The sequence below is a fragment of the Panulirus ornatus genome, chromosome 32 (assembly GCF_036320965.1).
Source record: "Panulirus ornatus isolate Po-2019 chromosome 32, ASM3632096v1, whole genome shotgun sequence".
In the NCBI taxonomy this organism is placed as follows: domain Eukaryota; kingdom Metazoa; phylum Arthropoda; class Malacostraca; order Decapoda; family Palinuridae; genus Panulirus; species Panulirus ornatus.
In genome coordinates, this window is record NC_092255.1 from 24759783 (window position 1) to 24775307 (window position 15525).

The 15525-nt window shown below is 35.1% G+C and overlaps 1 protein-coding gene across 1 annotated transcript in view; it reads left to right on the top strand.

The window, feature by feature from the left end:
- The first annotated feature begins 1189 nt into the window (after positions 1-1189).
- The window catches only part of LOC139759273 (ubiquitin carboxyl-terminal hydrolase 9X-like), a 144189-nt gene continuing 129853 nt past the window's right edge, over positions 1190-15525 (top strand). The window contains exons 1-7 of the mRNA XM_071681418.1: positions 1190-1329; positions 7094-7244; positions 8250-8436; positions 10491-10603; positions 11527-11639; positions 13281-13569; positions 14706-14890. Of these exons, the coding sequence (XP_071537519.1) occupies positions 7182-7244; positions 8250-8436; positions 10491-10603; positions 11527-11639; positions 13281-13569; positions 14706-14890 (950 nt within the window). The 5' untranslated portion in view covers positions 1190-1329; positions 7094-7181. The remainder of the gene's footprint in view (positions 1330-7093; positions 7245-8249; positions 8437-10490; positions 10604-11526; positions 11640-13280; positions 13570-14705; positions 14891-15525) is intronic.

Below are 15525 nucleotides of genomic sequence, written 5' to 3' on the forward strand. Positions count from 1 at the left end.
TGAAGCTAGAGGTCCGAGAATCTGGATGCTACAGTTCCTTTGTGGAAAAGGTATGTCCATGCAAGCTTGAAATAGTTGATAGATTGATTGCCGTGTTCCAAATTTTGGCCATAAAGAATACTTTCCGTGTTCTCTTTACACGTGAAGTTTGGATCCAGCCTCTGCTCTTAGCACTTTTAAAGTTGTAAAACCTATGATATAAATGGGAAAATACAAGTGTGCAAATTTTAGGTATCTGTTGTTATTCATCAACACGGAGCAGTACAGGTACAGTAACTTTGGGAAACTGGTGAGCCATATTTCCAGGCTTTGGGACAGAGTAGGAAACACTTTGGTATATATGTGTGTGTGTGTATATATATATATATATATATATATATATATATATATATATATATATATATATATATATATATATATATATATATATATATATGGATGTGTGTGTGTGTGTGTGTGTGTGTGGGCAGAGATAGTTACAAGCTAATCTGTGGATGAAGTAGTAACAAGTTAATCATATGGTGAAATTTGTAATGTGAAAAATGAATTGACGGAGATCAGGGATGAATTACGAAAACTTTAAAGAACGTTTATAAAGCTAGGATTATCACATGAATAGGTTGAAAATACATAACGTAGATATGTAACTGTGGCGGCACGAAAACAGGACTACTGTGGAAAATTTAAATGTCAAACTTAAAGTGCTTGTTGTTCAAATGCTAATGATAATGAACAACACGTATGTCGAACCCTACGCAGTAAAGTGTCTTTCTTTAAACCTCCAACTGTAAAGGTATACTTATGTATCTTGTACAAATGGACGTCTTGGATGAAGTTCATCTTAAACAAGGACAGAGTATGTAATAAACTTTTGATTACTTTTTAATAAAATCATATGTTAATACGAAAATCGCGACAACGGTATTTCATCTCACGCATTGAAAGGGGAACCTGTATTTGTAAGCGTATTTTCAGTATTCCCACAAATTTCGTTTTAATCATTAATTTCATTGGCTAGACTCCAATTATTTGCAATAATTACAATGACAAGGAATTCTTTGCCACTTTGTCAAGACCAGAATCATGACAACAATCGGTATTAAAAGTCGTTTGAAAATAAGTATTCAATTCCTTGATGAGGATTTGGATCCGACAAAAGTGAAAATCGAAGCGCGGGTAAGGCAGGCGACGCTCTTCTGTCTCAGTGAAGGTGCCATCTATTGGCTGGGAACATCCTGGTCTCAGAGTGTTCATAGTCTGTGATTCTGCACTAGTGAATGAAGATACCGACACCTAAAATTCACTTTCCTAGATTGGTCTGTTAAAAACGTAAGTAACAGGGCTCTGAGTTTCTTGACACCCAAATGATTCAAGATCAGGAAAATGATACTTTAGTGGACATAGGGTGTCCAGAAGAGCAGCAAACCGTCTAAAAGTGAGCGCATATCTAGTCGCCATTTTGATCATTTCAGACCCCTCCTTCTGTCAGCTGTCCTGTTTGTTTAATTGCGTTTGTAACATCTGTCAGGATTTCTTGAATATGTACTTTATTCTTAAGTATCCATTAGGCCTTTAACTTGAGCTTTCCTTCAGTTCTAAGAGTAAACATGACAACAGGATCGTAGGAGTATGTGATGTTGTGAAGTTGTTCTTTGTAGAGGCTGTAGAGGATGTATGGATATTTTCATTATTTCTGTGCATAATACTCGTCCTTATGTAATTTATGATGGATCCATAATGCGTTGCATTACTCCTATGATCTGTTAACAGTGGGGTTACTGAGTACTTTCATAAAGGAAGCTTATTGAAGTTTGGTAGTCGGGATGTCCAGTGTATAGTTACGAGGTTAAGTGTGGTATAAGTACCAAAATTTACCATTGGTTTTACTACTGTAAGTCAGTGTTTAGGAAAGGTTCTCATATGTTATACGTCTATAGTAATTGACACTTTTATGTTGAATTTAGCTATATTTGTAGTTGACTCAGAGTATGTATTACATCATCACATGACATCAGTTTGTTGTTGCTGTTTAGTCATAAGAGTTTATTTCTGCAATTTCAAGGCTTATCAGACAATTTGTTTATTTCACTGTATTTTAAGGACTGATTATTAGTATATATTTCAATAGTAAAAGCAGGTATAAGTGTTGATGTGAGGAAAATGTTAGGGGAACAATTTATCTAACTTTAAATTATGTGTTTGTGTTATCTTATTTGTCATGATAATGTATTGTGTATTTTAAACAGTAAATTCATGCAGTTTGCTTAAGGTAGTGTTTGTTTACATTTTGGGATGGGTGACAATTTCTAGGGACAACAACCATGCATGGAATCTTGAATATGGGAATTTTCTCAGGAAAGTTTCCATACCTTTTAAAAACGGTTTATTCATATTCTGAAAATGATAGTTGTGACATGATCTGAGTATTGCTGGCTTGTTTATGCATCCATTTTCAGAGACACTTTTTGTGTTGATTTTGCCTAGTTTTTTTTTTCAGACCATTAAAGACAGTGGATTTGATCATATATATATATATATATATATATATATATATATATATATATATATATATATATATATATATTATATATATTGTTAAATTACATGATTAACTTTACATCACTAATAGTTATGAAGAGTAATTTTTTTTAAGTAGTAGTATTGTAATGTGTTGAGATTCCAATATACAGTTATAGAGCATGATTTTTTAGCATTATGGCATAATTTATTGAAAGCTAGTAAACAAAGGAGTAAGAGTATTTTGATGTTATAGTAAATGGGTTATTGAAAGTGAAAGTAGGTAATAACACTCATATGAAATCACTGCAGCCTCTGAAGCCCTACCTGACTTCATTGACTATTTATTATGTCTTGTATTCTAGTTGAAATATACATCTCACCCATGGTAGAGTACCATGCAGTTAAACGTCAGTGAATGCCCATGCAGTCCCCAGTAGTAGATGAATGCAATATTTCTTCATTTCTACTATAATTTTGACAGCAAAGTTATTTATAGGTTCTATAGATGCTATGCAAGTTTGTTTTCTACTTGTACTTCACCCCTGAATTTCCCTGATATCTCTTTACTGTCACAATAATAGTGTGTTCTATAATTTTACGGATCATTTTCGCAACGTGCTGTATTCTCTGAACACAGCACTCGCGTTACAGAACATCACTAAGTACTGAAAGCAAATAGCAGTGTTGAACTAAATTGATAAATAACCAATTTTTCTTAATGGCTATGCATATGGGCTTTGTAATTTGAAAATTGACATTGGGGAAAATCATATCTAAGGAGTCATTATTTAGGCAAAGTCATATCTAAGAGTCATTAGTATAACTACGTTGGTGAAAATCTTATCTGTGGAGTCATTAGCATAACTCATTTTCACCGACATCAATTTTTTTCAAGAATGATAGGTTTATCAGGATGGAATTCCCTCTCCACCTGAAGTATTCTGTTGTACTACTGTAGAAACACCATACAAGCCAAAGAACCTAACCGTGCCAGTGCAAACATTCTTAAAAGTGATTACTGCTAGTGGAATAGAGGCTGGTAATTAAATTGAGCCACTTTTTGTTTAAGATACATACTGGGTGAATTGCTTTGTTGCAAGAAATGGCAACTTTGTATGAGGAGAATGATGTGGATCAGTTTTATTAAGTGAGAAATGTCAGGTTCATAAGTGTGGAGTGCTATGATATCAACTCAAGGGAAATTGTGCTGTTAAGAAACAGTACTTTTGGTGCTCCATTGGACTAACATTAAAATGAGCTTTTGTCCAGCTTGAGGGCTAATTCCACCTTAGTCCAAGTAATAGAAAAATATTTGGTCTTCAGTTCTTCATATGTCTATCATCTATGAATGTTGACACATGCCATTTTCACCTTTGATTCTTGATATCCACCTCCTGAACTTTCTTAAGATTTTGGCTGCTTTTTCTGTTTGATGTTGTCTCTCTACATGTATGAGTCACTACATATTCATAAAATCCCACAATATCGGTAAATTACCTATATCATTGAAGTATTGGATGTATATAGCATAGAATAAGGCATTAGATATGGAATTTCTTTGTAAATATGCTGAGGTTGCTCAACACTAAAAGTAAACCTCATGAAGGCAAAGCTCATTAGGAAAAATATTAACATTTGCTTTTGGGTAGAGATCAGAAGCATTTCAGGAACCCAATTGAAGTCTGTTGTGAGATAGAAAGGATTAAAGTAGCTGAAACAATGAAAACATAACTTCCATTAGCAGCCAGGATTTACCTTATTTCTCTCTCTTATAGTCAACATCAGTCAAGTACTTTTTCCCACCCCATGGTAAGAATGTCCTCTACATCTGGTTTATGTATGAATACCCTCAGACTAAGCAACCAGACTTCCCTGCAACTAAATTGAAATGAATTACCGTTATGTCACAAACAACATTGGAAATTAGGTAATTGTTTGTCACTAGTGTAACTTCAGCAAGGCATTCATACTTTTTGTTGATTTCTAGAATTGTTTCATCCTTTACTGTATGGTAATTTAACAAACGTTTTTCCCTTTGGGCAAAAGTGATCTACTCTAAGTGAACTTGCAATGACAAAACTTCCCAGCACCAGGATAGAAACATAAGACTGTAGTCACATTTTTTTCATGTAACACTACAAACAATGTAACTTTTAGCTGGTAGGGGAAATTAGTTGAGGTTCTCATAGGTTCTCTTGATTCCTAGAAGCCTTTCTCCTACTTTTACTGTGATTAGAATAATTTTCTCTTGTGGACTAAATCTGTTTACCAAAACCATAACTGCTTTTACAGAGGAAAAACAGCACTTTCTTTGATGAATATATTACCGTAATTACAAGTCTTTATTAAAAAAGTAAGAAATATCTTTGAAAAATGGAAATATTTAATTTTTTTTTTTATAATTCACAAAAGCAAATAGTTAAAATACTAAGAGTGGTTTAGCCCACCTCACCTTTTCAGAATGAAATTGGACAAAATTGGTATTCACATATTCCTTAAGCAAAATAGAAGTTATTTAGATTGGTGTTTTAAGAATTTATAGTATTTTGTGTCCAGTGAGCATAGGTATGTAATGCTGTCTAGGTAAGAGAAAATGTGGGGATAATATAAATTAGATGTAACACTCATTGAAGGGAACAGGATCTATTAAGACCTCGTGTAACTTTCCCTGGCAGTCGAGATTTATGATAGAAATATACTACATAATGTGTGCTGCTAAGAACTACATGGAAGTGATAGTTTAATCTTTATGGAATATATTTAGATAGTGATAATGGTCTATATTTTGCATACCAGGCAAGTTTGTGGTTTAATGATGTAGAAATAGGTGAAACATGTATGGATTCTCTGAAATCCCATGAAAACTTTACCAGACTTCTTGAAACAGTTGGAAATTTACTTTAATTTCAAAGTTTTAAAAAGATGTGTGAATGTTGTGGTTTATTGTTGAAATCCCATCATTGGCCATTTCTTGCAAGCAGCAAGTTGGTTAAACAGCCTGCAATCAATTGTAAATGCATAAGTAAGCATCCTAGATAGGTATTCACATGGCTGCAGTTATAGTGCCATTGATATATACTATTTGTTACACTAGAAATTATGATTGTTTTATTTCAGTTGCTGTAAGATGTTTGGTGAGGTTTAATGGGCTCTGTTGATTTCCACAATTGTTTTGCTTATATCAACTTCACATTTTCCTTTATATCCATAACCCTCATTACCATTACCTTGTTTATCTCTTTAAGGTAAAAATCATGTCAGTTATGCTTCACCACCCTTATTCTGAAGGTAATCAGTTATTGCCACTAACCTATACCAAATTAAGATAAATCTTAATTTGTAAGGGGAGTATAGATGAGTTTTTAGTTTCTGTTGATATTCCGTCTTTCACCTCTATTACATCAGTTAACATACATTTGCCCCATTCTTCTTTGCTTATCCCACAATCACTTCATTATTATAGAACAATATAAAAATGTGCTTCAGATCTTGTAGCACCAGTCTAATTGTAATTAATGTGTTCCTATTATTTTATTTCACCTCAAACAAAGAACAAAGTGGCAAGGCTGAACTGATAATTTCTTAGTTTGATTCAAAGGTTACACCATTACAACCATTGTTGGAGCCAAACAGAAAATTGTTAGGCTGGATATATCCTAATCTTTTTAGGGAAAACTCTTCATTATTATCTTTCCCGTTGTCTTTTTTTTTTGGGGGGGGGGGGGTGGAGTTCAACTTTCTCCTCTCACACACACATTGGCAAACATAAATACTGACTCCTACAGGTTCTCTTTGGAACCTCCCACTACGCAGTGTCATCAGTAAACAGTAGCTTACTCACCTCCCATCCCCCAACCCATTTTTACCCCAAACAAGCTGCTAACCTGCTCCTCTCTTCAAGATCCTTACATTCACTTATCTCACCATCCTATCAATACGAATTAAACATCCGTGGTGGCATCACTTACTCTTGCTACTAAGTGACCTTCTGGAACTAATCATTCTCCTCTTACTCACATTCTTGCCTTACTTTCTTCACTGCTACAAGCACCTACACCAGATATTTTTTACACCTTCCACAAACAAAATATCACAGTGAACTTTACCATATGCTTTCTGCAAATCCATAAACACCTGATACAAATTTGCGTGTTGCTTTGAGTATTTCTCACACATATTCCTCAAACACCTGATCTACACATTCTCTCTCACTCTTGAAGCCACTTTTTTTCTCCTTAGCCTGATGCTTTGTGCATGCTGCTACTCTCATAGTCACCATTTGTATACATCTTTTCAGGTGCACTCAACAGACTTGTATGTCTATGTTTCAAAGATTCACTTTTTTCCTCCTTGATTTTACACAGTGGCACCATATTGGCTTTTTCCCTGTCCTCAGGCATCGCACCATGTGACATATATTCATTGAAAATCTTAACTAACAAATCAACAATACTGTCACCCATTGTCTGTTACATGTTTCATCTGTATGTCATCCTCTACCACTCCCTCCCCCACTCTTTTGAATATACTTTCAGTCTTGTAGTGTGAGTAAGTTTTCCTTTGATGTCAACAGACCAGAGTGGATGTATGGTTAGGGCTGTGGCATCTGGTCGTGCCGCTGGGTGAGGGAGAGGCCCGCACCGGTGCCACACGACAGCGCTATGACCATCGCAATGATAGCCAATCAGGACCCACAGGAGGGACCACCTAACACTCCACCACAGGTAATGTTAGGGTATTTCTCAGGTGACTGCCATATGAAAAATAATTACTCATGACCCAACACTGCCTTTTTAATGCCTTTGAAATATTTTTGCTTGGTTTCAATGTTATGCAAGCAATTTAGTAATTTTGATCAAGGTTGTTTTCTTGCTTTTACTGTCTTAGTTAATTCAGATATTTTTTCTGTTTTCATATTAATGTCTGGGAAATGGGTGTAATAGATTAGCAAACACACTGCAGTGAGTGCATTGGTGAATTATTACACTTTCCCAGCTGACAACCTTTCTTGAAACTTACCAAGACTATTGGAACTTAGGAATTTTATTTGTAAGCAGATACATTTTTGAAGTGCATTAATGTCAGTATAACCACTTGGTTCTTTATCCTGAGTACTGTAGAATTGTTTTTTGGGATTTTATATATAGAAAAAAATCATCCCAATTGAACTCTGGTTGCTTTTGTTCTCATTTTCCTGAGCCTGAAATTGTTTGAATGTGTGCCAAGTCTTGTTTTTTATCAGTAGATGGCAGCATAAGCTTTGTTGACAATCCCCAGCTGATAACAACCATATCCAGCCAATGAGAAGACTTTCACATGCATAGCAAGTTTAGCCTTCTCATATTTGTATGATTTGTCACCCCCACAAAATGTCGAGTGATGGTGACAACGACAAAGATGATCCCCTTTTCATACCCTGAAAAATCTTGGGAAAAGTAGCTACACTTAAGGAGCACTTTTCAGGAATGCTCACCCTGTGTTAGATCCCAAGTATACTGTTTCTTTTCAGAAATACCATCAAACATCCTTAATTGTGCTGATTTTCTAGGATTTACTTTTAGATTCATGCATTTATAAGATCAAGAATTATACAAACTTTTTTATTTAAGGTTATGGATACTTTGACATGTATTTAGTAATAAATGATATGGATACACAGCTGCAGTAAAAATATCCCTGCATTGTATATTTCAATGATTGTTTCATTATTAATTGATCATATCCAACAGGGAGGTGATGGAGAAGTGTTGGGTGAGGGTGAAGGTGAGGATTTGGCTGGGGGGGAACCAGACTTCCCCTTGGCTGCCTTGGCCCGACTAGATGAAATGATCCACAGACAAAGATGGGTTGTCCCGGTCCTACCAAAATGTGAGCTGGAACTTTTGTTAGAAGCCTCCATTGATCTCTGCACACGTGGTTAGTTGATGCTCATATTTCATTTCATTTTAGGTTTGTGATGGTAAGTTTTGTGTGGAATTAAATGAAAAGGTAGACAGCAGGAATGGAGGGTTATATAAAGTAGTCTGATTCCTAATGTCTCTCTAGCTTAGATTTGTTTTCCTAAGAATGATAAGGCTTGAGAGTTACCTTGAAACTTATTAGATAAAGAAGGTTTTGGTTTTCAAAAAATAATAAGGAATATGGTAAACCAAATGTCAGTCAAGAGTGAAGGAGACATTTGAATCAGCATTAAAGCTGTAAATGAATGAGAAAGAAGTGATTATTCTAGGAAAGAAATGACTGAACATGAACTTGCAAATATAAGTTATACACTTGCACAACAGCCAAATATACATGAAAATGAATTCGAGTATGTAGATCAAAAAACATTTATCTGCCAAATATAAAAGAAAAATGGTATTTTGAGAGGCCTGACAAGTTTCTCGGTGCATTCCTTAAGCACATATGGTGAGACTTCTTGTCTGTGTGTCTAGTAAGGATCAAGTAATTTAGTAGTCTTATTATTTAATTTCTGCTAATCTCCATACTTTTCAAGAAATTCTTCCCCCTACCACCTTTCTAATGCAGGTGTAGTATTTTCATCCATCAAAAAGAATTCTGAATTTATCATTTACATCATCCCATATCTCTTTGTCCTCAAGAAATCTTTCTGAATTTAGTTTTTTGGTTAGTTGTTCTTTAACTGATAGTTTGCTCATGATTAATTTATGGGAAAGTCTTGGATGATTTATTGCTTTTTCCACATTGCTTTTTTCAAAATCTCTTCCTTCCTTACCGTGAAGTACTCATTTCTTCTGTTCTTAATATTTCTAATGCTTGCTGGCTACAATGTGTTGTCACTCCTCCATCATTTATGCTTTGTAATTTAATGTTGCAGGAAGTTTTCTTGTCTGCTTTCAGGGAACTTATATCTCCTTGATCTTTCAAGTTATCTGTCTGTTTCTGTGTAGTTGAAGTCTGCCACTATTAATAATATACCATCTTTGTTAGGGGAGTGTGTGAATGTTTTCCTCACCGTCCTAACTGTTCCTTCATTTTCTTCATGTATGTCAGCTCTGGGTCGCTGTAGTTCCTTAGAGTGTTGTATATTAACAGCACCGATGTTCATAGTTATCCCTTACACATCCTGTGTATGCATGTGCTGGATAGACACTATGTGTAGAACATTGTTCATTCATACTTGTTCGCTACTTTGCACATTAGCTAGTTAGCACATGGAACAGCCGAAGAAAAGGCCTCACTGGACCACATACATGCTCTGGCTGTTATGTGTAATGCACCATGACCACAGCCCGCTATCCACAGCCAGGCTCACAGACCTTTCCATGGTGTCTCATTGCTTCTTCACATGCCTTGGTCCAGTCTATTGACAGCATGTTGCTCTCTGTATTCCACATTGTTCTAATTCACTCTTAACCCATCTGTGCCTTTTACTCTTCTGCATGCTCTGGCCCTGAGCGCTCAAAATCACATGATCTCAATCCTTCCATCTCCAGGTCTAGGTATGAGAGTAATTTTCATATTTTTGATTATTTTTGCTGTTTTGAGTCTCTTGTTTCATTGAGTCATATTTTAGTCATACTGTGGTCTAGCATGCATATTCCAATTTAATCCAGCACACACAAACAATTTCTTTGTCCTCACATTTCTCACAGTTCTTTACCACCATATATAGGTATGTAAATTGCTGTAGTTAGGCTTGAATGAAGATATCTTGATCTTGGTTCTTTGAGAGTGGAATTTGTAAAGATTAGTTGTGACATTAGTGCTGGAAGAATATGCATGATTCACCTTGACCTTGTTTGATGGTATTGACAGATGTTAATGAGGACAAGACCGAGGATATATTGTATGTTTACCATAGCATTTCCTTGTGACAAGAGGCCTTTGGCAAAGCTAACTTATCTTACCCAGAGGTTGGTACACTACTAAAAATAAGAGATATCATTATGGATCAGTATGAAATTTTATTATGAATAACCTCATCAAAGATCTTCTTTTCTTTACAGGTGTAGATACAAGGAGTGAAGCGTGTCAAAGATTCTTTAGGGAAGGGCTAACAATTTCTTTTACCAAAATCCTCACTGATGAAGCTGTAAATAGTTGGAAATTTGAAATTCATGTAAGTACTCAAAATTCATAAGTTTCAAATATATTAGTGTGATAATTTAAGAAGTATGCTTGAAGTATTTAAGCAATGTTTATGGAGGTTATCCAAGTTCAAAAAACTTACTGCCAATATGCATTTCCAATATTTCTTATTTGTACAACGCATGATTTTTAGAAGGTGGTGGCTCATTACAACCATGGTATCAAAATGTTGGAGACATGATTCTGTTGTATAGTATGAATATCAGTATGATTAATATATTTTTGTTGAAAGTATGGTTTTGTTTAAACATTTTATTTATAGAAATACCTTTAGTAAATGTTGTCACTTTTAATTGTACTATTTTTATCAAAAGTTTTTTGTTACGTAGACTAATGTGTTTAAGTATGATAACTATGCTCTGTCTGAAAACTCAGTGCCTCTACAATGTGTGTAAATATCATGTAATTGCTACTACATTAAGGATGCTTCTTAAGGATCTGTGAGATCTGAGTGAGGACATATATCATCTTGTTTTGGCTGTCTTTTTAAGGACCTTGTCATGTTATAGCTGTAATCTGCATACTTTTTGATTTTATCACCTTTCCAGTAATTATAATTGAAATATATTTTTCTTTAAGAAGATTTAAACATTTCATTGCTATCTATCCATATTTGGGATTATAAAAATCTGTCTGCATTTGATTATTATGTTTACAAGAGTAAATCACTGGATGTTTATCCCTACCTTCTCTGCCATTGTCGAAAAGTTATGAAGTAGTTTATTTTGGAATCAGGGAAGTAGTTAGAGCACAAATGAAGTGTAGAAAGTAGTTCAATATAATTAGAAAGTAAATGTATTTGATAAAGTCAAGATGGATGAATTGTAGAAAGAGAAGTTAGAATGGGATATCCAGTTAAATTGACATTTCACAGTGTTGCATTTTAATTTGCAGAGATGTATCCTCAAGAACTGTGAGAAGTTAATAGAATTGGTTGTAGTAAAACTGCATCAGGACTGGTTCCCTCTTCTTGATCTTCTTGCAATGGTGCTTAGCCCTAATTCCAAGTGAGTAAGAAATTTAGATGCCTAACTAAAGATTTTGTGGGATGAATAGAGTTGTATGCATCTGTCAGAGTGATAGTGAGAAAAGTAACTTCAAAGAATAGCCTACCCTATACATTATGAATACTATAGGTAATTGGCTTTCACTAATGCTGATGGTATTTTTGTAAATGATAGGGGAGAAAGAATACTTCCCACGTATTCTCTGCGTGTCGTAGAAGGCGACTAAAAGGGAAGGGAGCGGGGGGCTGGAAATCCTCCCCTCTTGTTTTTTTTGTTTTTGTTTTTGTTTTTTTAATTTTCCAAAAGAAGGAACAGAGAAGGGGGCCAGGTGAGGATATTCCCTCAAAGGCCCAGTCCTGTGTTCCAAACGCTACCTCACTTACACTGGAAATGGCGAATACTGTGAAAGAAAAAGAAAGAAAGTTAACTTATCATCTTTGAAAAGTAAATTAGATTTAAAGTTAAGTGTAGAGGCCTCTGTGAATGTTCACTAAGAGGCTGTAGAAGCTGTTTTAGATTATTGAATTTGACTTTGGCTAAATTATGTTCATTTATCTGGACAAGAAAGGAAATCCCAAAATGATTAACAAATTATTAAATTATCAAGTTTGCCATAGTTACAATTCAGATTTTCTATTAACTTTACCCAGAATTTCCTGTTGATTAATACTTGCCATTTCCATTTATCTGGTAAGGTTAGGGTTGAGGGGTGCTGGATATTATCATGGATTATAGACCACATGGTCTACCAAAATGCACACAGTATTAACTGTTTCACTGTAGAAAGGAGAAAATCCTCATAGCATCTGGACTGTTGGAGAGATAGCTGAAAAAGAAAATCCCCTATTTCTGTTGTATCAGTTTGTGGAGTACTCCCAGATTGCAAAAGTGTGAAATGTTTGTAAATACCTTTGGTTTTGCTGTTACTGCAAAGCATTAAGTGAAAGGTGATGCCAACCTGTCAGTGCTGCCCAACATATGAATACTAGGGACTCTTGTATAGCAATAGCCCCTGATAGTGATTCTTTTGAGTTGTGTTTCAGGCACGCATCCCCAAAGTGGTGACTAGATGTATCGCATCACTTATTAGTTTATATATGTTTGTAATGTTTACCAACCCTCTCTTCACAGAGAATAAAGTTATATATCACTGGCAGTAATAATGTCATTGAGTAAAGACTTTGCCTTTCATGATAGAGACAAAGCACTTCCAGCAGACAAATTCCTTTGCAGGGTAAAAATGATGCAAGGTAACTTCAGGAGCAGATGAATGGCTGCTCCATTTGCCCACATCCACTCTAACTGATGTGCAATATATTGGTGTTGCATAATTCTTTGGCTTTAGGATGTTAATGAAAATTTGTTTGGATGTAAGGCCAAGAAGATATGGCTTCACTGTGTAATATGCTGCTGCAGGAGTATATTAGGACCATAAGTGTGTATGCCAACAGTGCTAGTTCACATTAATTCCTCCATTCATGACTTCATCCTTTTCTTTTTTGGGTGTTGAATATAATGTTCTTTTATATTTTTCATGTGCACTCCGTTGGCAGAAAAGCCATACGTGAAAATTATAGAGCTGTTTGTTCAGTGAAAGTAGCTTACAGTATAATGCTTACAATTTCTTTTTTGTTGCTTCAGGTTCCATACGTTTAATGGAACACGATCCTCAGAAACAGTTCCACAGGGCTCACAGATCCCAGACTATGAGCTGTTTGCCCGACCACCAGACCCTAGAAATCCAAGAGGTTGGTTGGTCGACCTTATAAACCTTTTTGGCAAGCTTGGTGGCTTCCAAATCCTCCTAGAAAGATTCCAGTCGGGCAAGAACCTTTCTGTTCCAGTTATCTGTGCACTCCTACGCCCGTTTGGCCTCTGCTTTGAGATGCTCACTGTACCTACTATAGAAAAATATTTCATGCCTATTGTAGTAAGTATACATGTCATATAAGTTAGGGTGAAATTTGAAAGTATATTGCCATTAAACTTTCCAAGTGTGTGAAAGGCTCTCTCTTTCTCACACACACACCCACACACACACGAATAGAAATTGAGCATATTGAATTAAAAGTAGATAATTGGAGAAGGGTAATATGTTGCTAGATGCATAAAGGGAATTTAGAAATCTTAGATTTCTACCCAATTCAACTGAAAAAGTTTCTGAATTTCTGTTATTTTTATCTAAAAATCATCATCACTCCATTCTTAGCTCCTCTGGATATATCTCAGTTAGTCCCTGTTACACCCCCATGAAGTTCAGGGTGGGATGATGATAATAGGTAGATAGAATTTACAGAAAAGTACATTTTTTACTCTACTTGAAAAAGTTAGGCTTATTATTTTTATTAAAAAGTACAGTATTGTTTTGCAATGCCTGTTGAAAAAGAAAGTGAAGTTATTTATCGAAAATGAGTCAGTAAAGCAGAATAAGAAATTTACTATGCATTATGTTTTGAATGCAAAAATAGGATAGCTATTGAGAGAATGCCAAGAAAGAATTGTTAAGGGAATGATGTGTGTGAACCAGAAGTCTATGAATCTCAAACATTCTAATTGGACATGATTATCTTCCTTTGGTAAAGGGAATATGGAAAGCTCAAAGTATTTTGTGTTTAGTGCACCTACAGATATATAAGATGGAAAGAGAAGATTATATAGAAAGCCAAAGTATACAGTGATTCAGTGATTGTACAAAAGCATAAAGCTCACAGAAGGGGTTATGACATAAAGGTCATTTGGGCTTATTGAATGAGCAGGCATTGTTGCTTGGGATCAGTATAGTGTACAAAAGCATAAAGCTCACAGAATTACAGAGTAGGTTATATAACGACATAAAGGTCATTTGGGTTTATTAAATGAGTAGGCATTGTTACTTAGGATCAATTACATAAGAGGTATTGATAGTGAACCTATAGTATTTTGGTGAGGCAAGTTTTAAGATAACTTGTTAGTTCCCGAACTATGCCTTTTATATCTGAATCTGTGTGTTAGAGTTACAGTTGTTTTCTAGTTTCATTTACTATTTTTTGAGTCTTTACAAATCAGCATTGATTTACCTTTCAACAGGAGGTAGTTCCAGCCTTTCTAGAAAATCTTACAGATGAGGAATTAAAGAAAGAGGCCAAAAATGAAGCCAAAAATGATGCACTTTCTGCCATTATCAAAGCCATCAAGTGCCTGGTATCTCGAGTGCCAAGTCAGGAGGAGACTGCCAAGAATCTTGAAATTTTTAGATTAAAAATGATACTCAGGTAAGTATTTTTCTTTTGTGTGATGATTGTATGATGATATGTGTGCTGTTTTTGCTTCACCTTAAACTTGCATTGATAAGAAATCTCTTTTGAATATTATTAGATCAGGAACCAATTTGCATTATGGGATAAACACACATTAAGATGAGAACAAACTGTCAAATTTTAGGATTGGAAAGTAGAAAATTGGGATTAATTGTAGGATGGTGGAAAGGTTGCATAAGATTATGTGAAGGTTAGTTGAATTGGCTGGCTAGAATTATTTTTGCTATTATCCAGTATTGGAGTTGGTAACGTATGTATTGAAAGGATATTAACTGTTTTCTATCCTTGATATGACCAGCTATTCCTGTCATCATTATGGAACTGCTCATAGAATACATTGTTTAAAAAGGGGGTCTGCAAAAAAAATTAATGATTTCATCTATTTCCAAATTATGATAACTTACATACTAATCATATGCATTTGATTAAATGTCTTTTGATGACCTTTATGACATTAACAGGCAGTTATTCCTGTGTTCAGTGATGCTGTGTAGAGAAGTATTATCCATAATGCTGAGAAATGTTTCTTCCCGAAAGCTGTAGCTAGTTGTTTCTGGTTATTTGGAACTCTTTCTTCTTTGGAAAGTGTT